This window comes from Talaromyces amestolkiae (assembly GCF_001896365.1).
Source record: "Talaromyces amestolkiae strain CIB chromosome Unknown scaffold29.1, whole genome shotgun sequence".
NCBI lineage: Eukaryota > Fungi > Ascomycota > Eurotiomycetes > Eurotiales > Trichocomaceae > Talaromyces > Talaromyces amestolkiae.
In genome coordinates this window covers 24498-39574 of record NW_024468065.1, presented here as the reverse complement: position 1 = coordinate 39574, position 15077 = coordinate 24498, and the positions used below count along the sequence as shown (strand labels likewise).

At 46.0% G+C, this 15077-nt stretch overlaps 4 protein-coding genes across 4 annotated transcripts; 2 read left to right on the top strand and 2 right to left on the bottom strand.

Annotated features, from left to right (window-relative positions):
* Positions 1–2653: 2653 nt before the first annotated feature.
* BHQ10_010067 (uncharacterized protein) lies at positions 2654–4905 on the bottom strand (the record flags this gene model as incomplete). The annotated part of the gene is made up of 6 exons (XM_040872656.1): positions 2654–2692; positions 2752–2837; positions 2907–3906; positions 3956–4300; positions 4350–4396; positions 4446–4905. The coding sequence occupies 6 exons, from the start codon at positions 4903–4905 to the stop codon at positions 2654–2656; spliced, it is 1977 nt and encodes a 658-aa protein (XP_040738569.1).
* A 1002-nt stretch (positions 4906–5907) lies between these two features.
* On the top strand, positions 5908–6605 carry BHQ10_010066 (uncharacterized protein; the record flags this gene model as incomplete). The annotated part of the gene is made up of 3 exons (XM_040872655.1): positions 5908–5928; positions 6071–6337; positions 6402–6605. 3 exons carry the CDS (start codon positions 5908–5910, stop codon positions 6603–6605), a joined length of 492 nt encoding a protein of 163 aa, XP_040738568.1.
* A 1619-nt stretch (positions 6606–8224) lies between these two features.
* Positions 8225–10318, top strand: BHQ10_010065 (uncharacterized protein; the record flags this gene model as incomplete). The annotated part of the gene is made up of 6 exons (XM_040872654.1): positions 8225–8312; positions 8366–8752; positions 8805–9180; positions 9778–9958; positions 10059–10169; positions 10232–10318. The coding sequence occupies 6 exons, from the start codon at positions 8225–8227 to the stop codon at positions 10316–10318; spliced, it is 1230 nt and encodes a 409-aa protein (XP_040738567.1).
* A 592-nt stretch (positions 10319–10910) lies between these two features.
* BHQ10_010064 (uncharacterized protein) lies at positions 10911–13745 on the bottom strand (the record flags this gene model as incomplete). The annotated part of the gene is made up of 7 exons (XM_040872653.1): positions 10911–10995; positions 11050–11773; positions 11851–11902; positions 11983–12056; positions 12525–13286; positions 13347–13484; positions 13541–13745. 7 exons carry the CDS (start codon positions 13743–13745, stop codon positions 10911–10913), a joined length of 2040 nt encoding a protein of 679 aa, XP_040738566.1.
* Positions 13746–15077: the final 1332 nt, after the last annotated feature.

Sequence of the window (15077 nt, the reverse complement as noted above, 5' to 3'; positions counted from 1 at the left end):
CATGGCATGGTCGGTTCAATCCATGTCAGTGTACGGTTGAAGCAGCACTCAAGAAATAATGCAGTGTCTGACGCCCCTAGAAATCATACGGCAGAGCCGACACACCTCGTACAGGTTGCGCACTGAATGACTGATATTTAACCTGGCTTAATGATCCGACACCTGGTATCCAACATAATAACCCCTTAATTTCGATCACCGTATGTTTTCATGATGCAATCACCGGATCTGCTCCCCAACACATCGGAGATTGGCTCCCTGACAGCCAGTTCCAATGATGAAATCCAGTTCGTGGGAAGTTCAAGCGGCGTCTTTTTCGTCAATACTGTGCGCCAGGCATTTGCCAAAATCCTGGATCCCAAGGAAACAGCTCCAACTCCAGAATTTCCAGCTCCAGAGGATACTTTGGTTGGTTCGCCGATATCTATCCCCGGTTCCACGGCAAGCAGGAGACAAGTACCTCGGACGAAATGGACGTATGATGCTGAAATCGCGCAGTATCTCGGAAAAGCGCCAGGGCTGGAGCATGCACGACAGCTAATGATGACCTACTTCAAGATATGGCATCCTCTTTTCCCATTTCTCCACGGGCCGTCATTCTTACAGGCAATGGAATCATTTTATTCGGAGGGTAACGCTGGCGATGAGCTTTCAAATGCAGCATCAGAACACCATAGAGCCTGTTGGACCGCAATCTTCCAATGTGTTTTCAATATATCGAGTATCCTCCAACCAGATTTGCAAGTTGCTCAAAAAGCAAAAATCACGTCTGCCGCTCATACACTCAAATTAGCCAATGTGCTTCTTAGTCGACACGACATACTGTCCTTGCAAGCCATTCTAGCTATACAACTATATCTTGTGGCTAGCATGTCTCTTCGCAATGCGTCCCTGCTCGGCGGGACTATCTTACGAGCCGTGTTTCACGCAGGATTTCATCGCTGCCCCTTTCGATATCAACAGCTCAGCACTCACGACTGTCAATTACGTAAGCGGATATTTTGGTGTTTTTATGCTATTGACAGGTATTTAAGCCAGGCATTAGGCCTGCCTCTTGGTATACAGGACTCAGACATCGACGTATGTCGCCCTAGTACTCCCGAAATTCATACACCAAGGAACCCTCGCTCTGTCCCCTTAGCGTCGCCGCTTCTGGCAGCTTCAGGTAAAGAACCCAACAACAACTTCCAACACAGCACTTTAAAAAATCCGAGTCGGGTATCCCGGCATTCCTCTGGAGAGGCATCACCCAACCGAGAAGCTACGTTGGCAGGCTTTGTCGCATATGGAGAACTCACTGGTAGAGCCCTGGAATTGTTTCACAAGTCCACGCACAGTCGGGAGATTCGCCGAAGTGCTGTCTTGTACCTTGTGTCTGATGTTCATAAATGGTGGAACAATCTTCCGAGCACTCTGCAAAATGTGTTGATGAACCCTACAAAGTCTTCTGAAGATGCTTCTCCTGAAATGAGTCCCTTATTCTCCATTCTCTATAAACACCTCATTCTTTGTATAAATCGTCCGTGTCTATCTCTCGACTCGTCATCACCTGATTTCTGTTCTGGGCTTCAGATATGCATTGATGCTGCTAGAAGTATCCTGTCGCTACTAAAGACACAGCTTACAAGAGGTCAAGCTTTCTTTTGGCCTGGTTTGTTGTCTGCGGCATACATGGCGGGGTTAGTGATTGCATTTGCATGTCAACTAGGGCAGTATTCTATCTCCAAGGGGTGCCAGTAAGTCACATATAACTTCTATTGTGCAGTCTGTTCCTAACAGCGTATCAGGGAAATCCATGATTGCCTTGATATTCTACAGGCCATGTGCGGGCAATGGGAAATTGCAAGACACTGTCACACAGCGCTATCAATATTGCTCTTGAATATAGAGCGGCAAGAATTTCCCGGCTCGAAAGGTGTTCACCAACCATATAATCAACCTTTTACACCATCTGGAAGGAGCAAGAAACGGAAGACTACACCGGCTAGATTTAGAGAAGATCATACGGCGTACAATTCTTTGGAAAATAGAGATTACCACGCCCAAGACTCTTATGATTCCAAAATCACACAGCAAACGGAAAGTTCACAACCTAATGAATTCTTTTCCGAATCTACTACTACACAAATATATGAGGGAACGGCCGCAGACGATTCCACCATCAGTCCCTCCGAAGTCTCTATACTTGCAATGCCCAACAATACCAACAATGAAATCGATGAACAACTACAATGGCCTGACGAATCATCTTTCCTCACAGCGAATTTTGATCTTAATATGACAGATTTGTTTCAGAACTCGTCTTGGGATCCGATGCTTTTTGATGCTTTTAACAATTAGGTGTGGACATTATTTATCATGATCTCATCATTGGATGATGACTTCATATTAAAGTTGGAACAATGGATAAGCCATCTCTCAAGAGCTAAACCTCCTGGACGCATTTACTTTCATCTTAGAACTCTCTCGAAAAGTTACGTAAGTGCGTAGATCTTGCCCTAAGTTAATCAGGAACATCGGAATTAGTAGAGCGATAAAAAATTTAAAGCGCGCTTGATTGTAGTAAATGGTATCTCATGCTATATATAATATTGGTATATTCAATGGTAGTCGATGTATAGATACGTCCCCAAGTGGAAAATTAGGGGTGTGCTCAACGTTTCGACGCATTCTTGAGTTGTTTCGTAAAGTGCTGATTTCAAAGTCAGCCCATGCTTCGTAAATCGATTTTGCTGATAGTATCCGACTTACCTCTTTCTGCTCTACCGCTAGCTTGCCATCCGTATCCTGCAGGTCAAGGGTGGTCAGCAAATGTCTGTCAAAATGAGGTACACAACCTACACTTATTATAGTCAATATTAAAGAGTAATTATTATACAAGAACCGTTCTCGCCGCTTTGGATCACCGGATCCGCGACTGAGCTTGGTCAACAACGCGTCGAATTCTCCTCGTAACCGGCCGAGACTGATCGAGACCGGCTCATCGTCACCTCCCTCACTGCTCAGGGACAAGATGCCATGTAAAAGTTGACCAAAGCGTTGAGTAAGGAAATGCGGAGCAGACGATTGCTTCGAATCGTCTGTTAAGGATAGTGCTGACACGGAGCTTCGGGCGGCGCCTGAGGCAAGTCGTTTCAAAGATTCGCAGTGTAAGTCCATGATTTTTTGGAACCTTGGCCAAAGTTGCATATTGATTCCATTGATATAAGACTCTGCAACTGGCACTTTTCGTCGTTGAAGCTCAAATGCCGCGCGCTGATTGAGTCGGACGCAGAGAAGTACGCCTAGACAATCCGTACTATTCTCAATGAGCTGTTTGGTCACTGTCTGTCCGAGTGCGAAGACAGGCTCAAAGATTTCGAATGCTTTTCGTGATATTTGTTGATATGATCTGACTGAAAACATCTCCGTCAAGAATGAGTATTCAGCTGATACATTGTCAACTAGAGCAAGATTGAAATGTCGGAATGGGACCTCAAATCCATGCACTGATTTATCCTCTTCGGCAATATATGAGCTGATAGCTATAGGATTGCCGGTTTTCAAGACATCAATACGTCTGCCAATAGTGAAAGGATCATGCGAAAAGCCTCTACCGCCCGGACCCGTCCCTCCTCGTTGCGTCGATGGGTCTCCACCTAGGACATTATTTGTATCGTATGCATGGAGCTTCAGCTTCTCCAAAGCCTGACTATATCGTGTGAAGTTAGATAGATAGTACCATCTCATTGTATTGACATATGCTTGAGTGATTTCTTCCGACAGAGTCGGGTGCGCCCTGGTCAGAAAAGAGTACAGATCTTTATATTTCACCAAGTGATGTTGCTGTATGTACTGAGCGTTCATATTTGGCGAACGCATAGCCTTGATCTGAGAGACTAAATAATCACGAATACGAACTGTAGCCTATAACCCCGTCAATACATAATGCAGAAGCTCATAGAGCCAAGCCTACCTTGTTCTTCAAGTCAATCAAAAGTGGCTTGACATCATCCACGGCTTTCAGTGGCGATCCAGTTGATTTCTCAATGCTTATACTGCGAGTCTCAATCTCATTAATGGCTTTGACCCACTTTTCATCAATTAGACCATCGGTGATCGTGCGGATCGCGTTTGGAGAGATGCTGATATCCTCGACTGCTGGGCCAAGCAAGCGTTCGACGTTTCTTCGGTTTTCGAGTTTGGCGTTTAGTTGGACAGATCTGGTTTGAAGGGTTTCGATTTCGGCAGAAACGATACCGAGCTCGGACTGAAAGTCGGAGAGATAGGATTCCACCGATTTGAGTACATCATCGCAGTCCTGAATACGTCAGTACAGCCCACCGGCAGATTAAGCGACAGTTACTCACCGCAATAGCGTTGTGAAGCTCCTGAAACTTGTCTCGATCTCCTGCGACTATCACCTAGTCAGCTAGCGCCTGCCAAATATTCCAAATGATACCCACATTGTTCAATTGTCCCAACCCCGGCCTCGCTGCTCAAAAGACTACCGGATTCCTGTCCGCGAGTCACGAACTCCTCTAGACTTAAATCTCCAAAGTCGATAGTTTCGACCAACTCAGCTGGCTTTTCAGCAACAGCTTCAGTTAGCTTGTCTGTCGTCTTCTTTCCAAGTATACTGTTGAGGACTTCCAATGGATTTGTAACCTCGCCCGAGGGTGTGCGCACGAACACCGATCTTTGTGGCGCTCCATTCGAGACATGTCGAGTAGTGGTTGGTAACGAGACGGTAGAGTCATTAGGCGTTAGTAGTAAGGATGTCGACGAAGAGCGCGGGTGTAGACTCGGTCGATAGCTCTGAGATGAAGTCCGTGATGGTCTGTGACCTGGTGAAGGGTGTCGGTTGGGGAACGGCGGAGGTGTCCCTGACGGCGTAGAATGGCCGGAGAGGCGATCAAGCCACATCCTCGAAGGCCACGCGATGCGCGAGTAGTGGGTCGTCGATATTAGGAATTCATCGACGGTCTGATATTCCTGGGAAGTATTCACAAAGAAATCGATCTCAAGACGTAAAATCTATGAGTTGCGAGCTTTGTTGATAGCTTAGCTGTCTCAGATGGCCAAGCTTGACGCCGACGGCAACTAGCCGCTATTCCTTTTGGGGGTTGTTTGTTGCCTTGTTGCCTGGATGTCTACAATGTTGGCATTAAATTACTTTGATTTACAGATTTTAGAGATCGAAAGCGTACCTTACGAAAGCTAGATTACAATTCTTCGATTTGAAAGAGCTATTAAGGAATGAACTCAGTATGGTATACTTTTCATACAAAAGTTCATAACAATAAAGACGAACAGGTTGATGGTACCTGCAATGTAACGAGCCATGGACACTGAAATAGTATTCATTGAGCTGTCAATGACAAACAAGAATTGACTGGTGTTGCTACTTGTCTAAAGGAGTAGCATTGAGAAACAAGCTTAATGTGGTTCTAATTGGACATGCAATTTGTCTTGTTTGAACCTCGCCACAGCTGATATCCACGTTGGTAACAACGAATAGCGGGCCGACTGTGTGAAAATATCAGGAGCTCGATACTGGAGAAATGGCCGACGGGTGGTACTCAAATACAACCAAGGGGATTGGTGAATGTAGTACTATACTATGTACAGTACTGAAGTCTGAGTGTAAACATACTACGTACTAACAAAAGGTCCAGAGTCTCTCCGCCACAGCACTGGGGTTCATGCCCGAAGGGGCCTAGCGGCAGAAAAACCGAAGAAAACAGTTTTTGCTCTCGGTTGCCCAAATTTGCTTCCCGTCCCACCCCCATCGCTCGTCTGTTTCTTTTTTTTCCCTTCCTCCTCCCTTCCACTCCCTGAACGCGCTCTTTGTCCCGGCCATCCTCCCTCCCATCACTCACTTTCTATACTTTCATCAACCGAAAATCTTCATACCCATCATTCACCATGGCCGACAACGACGCCCAGGTATGTTCATGCTTGCCCCGCGCCGCCTTTGCTATCTGAGAGCCCCGCCTCGATCTGCTTTCCCCCTCTTCTGCCTGGGATGCACAATTCTTGCACCACAGCTCACTATGGATGTATGCTAACATGGCAATCTACTCGACAGCATGAGCACACCTTCGACAGCGCCGATGCTGGTGCCTCCGCTACCTTCCCTATGCAGTGCTCTGCTCTGCGTAAGAACGGTTACGTTGTGATCAAGGGTCGTCCCTGCAAGATCGTCGACATGTCTACCTCCAAGACTGGAAAGCACGGTCACGCCAAGGTCCACTTGGTCGCCATCGACATCTTCACTGGCAAGAAGCTCGAAGATTTGTCTCCCTCCACCCACAACATGGACGTCCCCAACGTCTCCCGCAAGGAATTCCAGCTCGTAAGTGATGACCACCCACAGCGACAAGATTGACAACAGCGCTAACCGCGTTGCTTGCAAACAGCTCGACGTTACCGATGACGGTTTCCTTTCCTTGATGGACGAGGCTGGCAACACCAAGGACGATGTCAAGAAGCCCGATGGTGAAATTGGTGACAGAATTGACAAGCTCTTCACCGAAGAGGGCAAGGATGTCAACGTTACCGTCATGTCTGCTATGGGTGAGGAGGTTGCCGTTGAAGCCAAGGAGGGTCCTAAGAGCGGTTAAAATGTCTCTTGATTCTTCTTTCCTTTAGCTTGCGTCCTTTTTTCATGTCTAAAATCTCATGCCTTCACGATGTTCTTTGGCAATTTCATCTTTCGCCACTGACGCCGGAAAAGTGTTATATTTATAAATTGCTTTTTCCGGCTTGTTCGTTCTTTCGCCTTTTATAAGTCGAGCAAGACGTCTTCTTAGTGGATTGGACTGAGCTTGCAATCGATTCGCTCTTACGACGACCATGAACGGATGTGCTTGTCAGCAGGATAACTGTTGATTGTTTTCTCATAGCTCTCGATGTGAGATTACGAACAAGAAATAAGAAAAGTCAGATGATATACCATGATGTTTTATTGCCGTATCGTACTTCCAATGTAGTAGAATGTAGTTCCAGGATGAAGGGTGCCTTATAATTGTGGCGTTATGATTCGCTTGCCGGTCTTGCCATTTCAAGGTGGATACCCGTGATCAGTTCTTGCCATCTACAATCGACTTTGACCATGCGCTGAACAACCTCATTACAAGTATCGGATTTCGAATGACGCAGGATATTTTCTAGAAAGACTCATCCTTGCTCATTAACCTAGTATTCGACATGACACGGCTCCGTCAGTATGGAATATGTCAAGCGTGGGCCGTGCGGTCAGGAAGGATGCCGAGAAACTCGTTACTATCTGGATAACGGTATTTGGTTTTGCAGGCGTGGCCATCAGCAAGAGGTATTTCATTTCGTGCTTCAAGAATTAATATGACTGTTTTGGAAAATCGCCGCTAATTCTTGTCAACAGGGCCGCCAAATCGAAGAAGACCCTGATGACTATAACAAACGAGGAACTGTTCACCGCTTAAAAAAGGCGGCCGTAGAGAAAATACAGAGAAGTGATTTTTCCCTCTCTGCTTATAAATTCTTGATGCGCATTTACTGACAGAAAAACAGCATACACTGGGAGACAAGGGTATCGGCTTTTTATCCAAGCATATCAGCTCATACTGTGGAAGCAATGTCGGGCCCTGATAACTGAAAAAGGATTTCCTGCTGATATAGAGGTATCTTCTAGTACTTTTAAACTTGAAACTACCCCACATACTGATATACTATTATTAGAGACTGGTAAAAGATCTCTGGGCCCTGAGATTGCAGAATCTGACAGACAGATTTGACATCACACTCGACGATGCCCGTGAAGATGATGGCTCGGAAAGCGGAGTTTTCAGTTCACAAACCCCGGCTGCAAGCGTAGAAAAAAAAGACTCAACTCATATCAGTGCTCGAAAGTCGACCGATAGTCCTCTTTTGAAAGAAACGCTGGGACTATGCTATTTGGCTTGTTTACTACTACGTCTACCAGTGAGCATTGGTGACATCTACAAGTATGACCCATTGCCTGATTAGCCCTGAACACTATATTGATCATGACCAGATATGCTATTAGAAATGAAATACCGTTCGTTAAAGCTCTGAAGTCTATTCCGCAGGAGATGAGAGATCGAATGTCGCCGCAACATACAAGGGATCTAAGCATACAGGCAAGTTCTCGCTTTGGCTCCATGTGGATTTCTCAGCTAATGAAAAGTAGGTCTTGCCAGAGAGTCAAGATATTCATGAAACCGTGAATCAATTAGTCACTATGTATTCGCGTGAATACAACGTCGCCTTTCCGCCGATCAACATGCCACTCATGCTATTTCAATTCATTCGCCAGTTAGCTTTGCCTTGTGAGATTTTCGTCCCTATATGCTTAGGACCAACTTCTGCTAATGAGATATAGTGGAAATCTACCGTATTGTCAGAAGACTACAACAAATTATCAAATTCCGCCTCAGGTTTTCATCGAAGAAAAAGTGGACACTCAAAGCAGAGAATTACCCCGAGGCCCAGCTAGTAGGTCTCATAGTCGTTGCTACGAAATTAATATTCCCATTCAGCATCGCGAAAGGCTTCCCATCTGTACCTACAGAACCAGCTGCACAGCTCATTGACTGGAACTTGTGGAGAGCAGCGCAGAAGCAATTTGAAAGCTTGGATAACCTACCAGGGCGGCTATCGAAGGGACAAGAAATCAAGGTCAATGAAGGAAATGTGTTCCATATGACGGAAGGTCAATTGGATGATTATTTGGACTGGTATCAAGATATGTGGCTTGATCAGAAGAAAGGTGAGTTAGGATACAGCCGCGGCTTCAAGTTCAAATTATAACATCATCTTAGCATGTCATCCACTTGCGGACATGTTTCCGCTACCGCCTACAAAATCAGATAGTCGTCCGGAGCTCAAGACCGGTGTTGAGATTCAAGAAGCGATTGACAAGAAAGTCCGTGAGATGACTGCCAGCATCAGCCTAGCTAAAATCATTCCTCACGATCAGGCCGAACGAGAAAAGAAAACTGACGGTGAAGGAAACTCGGATGAGGATAAGGATAAAATCCCTCGTCCTGGTTATTCTTATCGAATTTACAAAACCGAATTGGACTTGCCAAAAACAGCTCGCAAGTTCTATGAAACAGCAGCAGATCTGGCAGGGTTGTCACTGAAGACGCTTGTCGCTACAGTGAACCGCATAGAGTCCAAACTGGAGAACTTCCAGTATGACTTGAGACGAGCGGAAGAACATGATGAAAACCTTTGGGATGAACTAGATTATTAGCAATAAAAAAAAGTTCAAAGATGAAGTACTAAGTAATGCATACATCTCTAGATCTGGACCAATCATAGCCGACCTTGGCTTGCCCGGACTGATGCAAGCCTTAGGCCGCAGCGCTAGCAGTTGAGCTAATCCCGAAACAGAATTTAGATTAGGGCAATCGAACCCTATGTCCTAATTCGTCATCGGTCCACACCTCGCTTAGGCCGGGAAGGTTTGAACGTCTTCAACTGAGCGACTCTTGCTTTGACGGCTGTCTCCTCGATCGACGACAAGGAACGCAACGACATCGACGAATATCGCAACCAGTATGTATCTTTTTCCAGCTGGATAACAAGATTGATTTGATTTTACTTGCTAACGTTTTCCTTTTCGCGATTATAGTGCAGATGTAGGTTCTATCCATCCTCCAACGTTGAAGCCATCGCCACTCGACGACTGTCCTTTCCACGATAAACACCACAAATACACGCCAGAAGAAGAAGAAGAAGCAGAAACAACGAAACGCAGAGCACGGTGGACTAACGGTCGTTATATAGTTTCGTCAAGACCCTCACGGGCAAGACCATCACCCTCGAGGTCGAGTCCTCCGACACCATCGACAATGTCAAGTCGAAGATCCAGGACAAGGAGGGTATCCCCCCCGACCAGCAGCGTCTGATCTTTGCCGGAAAGCAGCTTGAAGATGGCCGCACTCTCTCCGACTACAACATCCAGAAGGTACGACTTTGATTCGTGTGAAGGAGCCGATATACGATCTATGTGATCTGGGGTCCTGTTAGGAAACATGAATGCATGTTGACGGATGAATTTTAAATAGGAGTCCACTCTTCACCTTGTCCTCCGTCTCCGTGGTGGTATCATTGAGCCTTCCTTGAAGGCCCTTGCCTCCAAGTACAACTGCGAGAAGTCCATCTGCCGCAAGTGCTACGTACGTCCATCTCCCCAATCTACCACACAACACGCAATATACTCATACATTAATCTTTACAGGCCCGCCTACCCCCCCGTGCCACCAACTGCCGCAAGCGCAAGTGCGGACACACCAACCAGCTCCGCCCCAAGAAGAAGCTCAAATAAACGACTCGCCCCTCTTCTTCTACTTTCTCCCCATTCCTCTCGCATCCTCCAACAATCAAACGCTTGTATTTTCTGCGTCGTTCTTGCTGGCGTCTTTTCATAAATTCACCGGGGGGTCTAAATGTGGGATTTTTACGAATATTCTACAAGTAACAAATTATGCAAGCAAAAAATTTAAAGTGAAATGAGAAGAAATTTGCAGGAACGATCCCTTTTATTTTTCCTAGACGCGGTCATTGAGTATGAGTTGGTCGTTGGGAATGGGTGTCTCAGCTTCTCAAATAATTAAAGTAGCGTGAGAAGGAAGGATGGCGTGGATCATGATAGTAGTATCAAATGAATGAAGTTCATGTCACTTATGGTTGTTATTATTCCGCCGTATTACAGATGTGAAGAGATGATTGTGAAATTGCATAGATTCGAAAATGCCATTGGCTCATAAGAAATAACAATATTGACAAAGTATATTGTACACAATAAACCAATCGATACGCCTGAACAAACCTAGCTAAGAATATAAAAAACATATAGATCCGTCGGCGTAGTACATCCCACTGTTCATTGCTTTTTACAATGACAACTCTTTGTCGGCCTAGAAAAACATACGCCTGTCATCATGGTTCTCGTCCTTGTCGTCGTCATCGTGCTTGTTCTTCTTCGAGACAGGGCTGCCATGACTGCACAAGCATCTGTTAGCAAGCTAGTAATATAGGAGGAGACTGGTGACTTACGCAAAGAACAAGACCTTGATGGCAATAGCCAAACCCACATGCAATACAACCACCAATATAAGCAAAATCTTGCTCGTCTTCGCATCCGTCGCACTAAGCACGGGATACAAATTGCGCAGGAGGAAAAACACCGTCCACGCAAATCCGACACCAACCAGAGCCCAATTCAATGCCGTTAGGGGACTCCAGCTTGCCAACGCAACCGCAATCCAGAGCAGATTCGCATACCCATACAGAGCCCAGCACTCGATCAGATCAGCGCTCGAACTGCCGAACCAGCGTAACGCTCCCCAAAGCGCGATGGGGATCACGCCCGTATACCCATATATCAGGCCCGCGGCACCAGAAAGCAGTCGAAAATCATACTCAAAATGCTCATCATGCTCATGCGCCAAATACTGAGATATCGTCCCCGTCAAAAACAGAATAATCACAACCGTAGTCGCGATCCAGAATGGTCCGTACAAATCCGGATTTCCGTCAAGAACGTCTAGGAAGTTGGAGCGTGGGTATACAGCAGCGACGCAGCGGCGGACGACTTCGTTGGTGTCCACGTCGAAGAATTGGCTGTAGTATTGGATTGTCCAGAGATGACGCTTTCCGCCGACGTTGCTGCCAGATGAGAGTCCTCCACCGCCGCCGCTGCGTGATGGGCCGCCATCGTTGCCTAGGAAGGGTTGTGAGTCGGCTTGGATTTTCGCACTGCGGGGGTCGCTTTCGAAGTCTATTTGTTCTTTGTGGTTAGAGGTTTTGTCTTGTAAATATAAGTCAACAACGCCAGGAAGTTGTCTTGTCACGTACTTGATGGATGGAATTCAAGATCCTCTTGGAGATCAGTGTGACCGAGGTCGCCCTATTGAGAATGTTAATGACTTTTTTTCCAGCTCATAGTTCATGACGCTGCATTGCTTCTCGAGAGATTGTGATGCTTACCTCCGCATCAACGTCCACGACGACGTCGTAGCCTTGGTTGGCCATCTCAGAAATAAACCGGAATCCTGTTCGTTCTATCAGGAGATTCAAGTTCAGTTGTTATGAAAGCGAGCGACAATTCACGACCTGAGGCAGCAATGTTTGATGATGTCGAGGTAATCGAAGCACGGGAGCGGAGCTTCTGAGTGGTCGGCCAAAGTGACACTTGGTTTCTCCGCCGGGCCGCGTACATCATCTAGGGTTAGGGTTCTTATATGATTGGCAATATTTATTCCAACCTCAAAGGCTACTCTTTTAGTCCAATGTCATGATGCGTAACCGTAATTAAATTCCAGTCTTTTAAGTCTATATAAGTACAATTCTATCACTGATGGTCACAGTAGAGTGTGGTCAGCGCGGATACTAAATCTTGCAAGTCCACTATAAAAGTCAATGAGTGAAGTAAGCCCTGATTCTGCCAATATACGACCATATTGGCCCTTCAAGCCCTGTTTTGCGAAGATATATCGATGCCAGACCGATCAGAATCGCAACACCAATACCACCCATTGGTCTTCGATATCGCCACAGGAGTGCATATGTTTGTTTTCGGAATTCCTCTCTTCGCAGCTCTTTTGTTTGCTGGAAAAAATGGTTCTCGGCTTCGTTGAGATCGGCGTGTTCTCCAACCGTGCGAGATGTTTTGAGTACGCTGCTTCGCGGAAGCTGCCTCCAAACTCGGAAGGGAAGGGATTCAGGTGGGTTTTTTTGATAGAGGTTTAATGTATCAGATATCAAGCCTTCTAGGTCCAGCGGTTGCGGCATCTTTGACAACGTAAAGTGCAGCATTTCTGGCTCTTCAATCGGTATATTTAAAAGTTCATCTTTTCGACTGAGGATGATGGCTGCAAATAGATATATCGCAACAACCGGCTCGTGAGCGAGTAAAAAGTCGTAGAGTCGGACGATATCTTGATAATCTTCGATATCATGAGCATAAAGTGTTAAAGCAGCTGCTAAAGCAAAGTACGGCTGAGTTCCCGCTAAATGCCTTCGAACCCTTGTATCTGTGACTTCAAGTATGGCTGGGATAAGATGAAGGTGTTTCAAGGCTGGGGACAATGACGGAAGCATGTAGTCTCGTATGCGCAGCAAAGATACTCTTGAAAAGGCAGGCCGAGCGAGCTGAGCCCCCAGAACCAGGAGCAGGACCTGTGCAATATCATGATAGCCCTGAAAATAGCAGAGCATTGGATAGCGTCGTAGAGTCTCGGTAATTAGATCCGATAATTGCTTTTTTCTCTCGTCCAACTCTCCTTCTTCGCCTATGAAACGTTAGCTCGGGATATTTATGCCGCGATATGGCCGGGAAAAAAAATACTAACATTGCGGATAATAGACAAATGATCGGTTGACATCAAGCCCGACCTGGTCCTCATCGCCATGTCGCGGTAGCATTTTCCAGTCCGGCTTGTATTCTCTCAACTCTTCTTTCTCAGTGTCATAACCGAGCAATATAGGCCCTGCATTCCGTGGTGATAAGCAGTTGTCATGGCTACAGAAAGGGGATTATACATACATACAGCTTGACGAAGCTTGTCCGTCAAAAGCCCACCTGGGGAGGTAGCATGTACGACTAGAGCTTCGACATCCCGACTCTGACATGCATTCTCGATAGCCTTTCGTTTGTTGTCAAACTCTTCAGTGGTCTCCTTGGAATCGACATATAGAGACTGGTCTAGGACCTTGCTGTGTGAAAGTTTCTCGGATGGCTCTTCATCCATACTGTAAGCTTGCTTGCTTAAGATAGGGCTGATGAAGCGAAGAGCAAGTCGCCCGGCGGTATGATGAAGCTTGTTTTGAAGGTTGTTTCAGGTCTCCTCGGGCGGTGGATCAAGTACGAAATTTATAGATCAAACTTGCGATTCACACATACATCGTGACCTGCCGTATGCATTAGCTTCATGCCATCACTAAGAATAAGTATTGCGGGTAATGATAGTTGAAAATTTGGATGTTGTAGACGTCAGAAGTTGGATCAGAGTTGCTGGCTGGTTAATTTGGCTGCGTGGTCTGCCGTAATCCAATATTACCGTATTGGGCTTAGCCGGTTAAGAATGCCAACTCTACGTTGCGTCAAGCTTCGCCCCTTCCACAACTAACCCTGACAACAACGTCTACTGTTAATCCAGCTTGCAAGACTGTAGTGAGTTACAGAACTATCTTATTGCTAGACAGTTTCCTCCAACGTTTCTATGGTGTCGAGCTTCTAGGATTGCCATCATGTTGAGAAGCTTCTGGAGCGTCCTGATCTCCATATCCACGTATGGATGGAGGAAAAGTCCCAGTGAACATGAAGTTCCTGATGCTCCCGGATGGCTTCCCTAAGCTGCTTGGTTTGTTCCCATCGCCTCAAGTTGTCAATATAAGAGTGGACTATTGTTGGCTACATTGGTGCTACGAATGTAGTGCGCGCGCTGGAGGCGTAGGCTTACTGCCTACTTCTTTGTTTCACCCTCTCAGCCCGGCCTAAACATACTACAACTACATCATACTCAATTCCAAGCAAACCACTTCTATCATGTCTCATCGTTGATTGACCATACGCCTCTTCTGTAATTGCTAAACTGTCGGACTGGCTACAGCCGACTTCTGATCGCGAACAATCACGTATAGGACGTTGCGGCTGCGTGTGGAAAAGAAGGTATCTTGAGATTGTTAAGAATAGGCCTCATTTTCGATACTGCTGTAGATTTAGTTCTGTAGCATGTTTTCAGTATATAAAGATATATAGCTAACTTATTCCCTTTCGTATATCTTCCAGTTCCCATTCATCCTCATTCATCCGAATACGACTTGACTGGCAGTTGTCATTCGACTAAAATCTAGATATCGAGGGCTTGACTCATCTCGACATGTTTTGTGCTTGCTATGCCCTAATTTCCCCCGACAATCATTTCACGGCCGACGCTGTGGGGCGAAATAGACCTAAACAGACCTAAACGTTGGCCGCCAATGAGTGACCTTGACCGACTCCTCCAACGGCCGATAACGATATATGAAGTAGACGTTGTTCGATGTGTTAAATTTCCACATACGTATGTTTCTTATTCGAG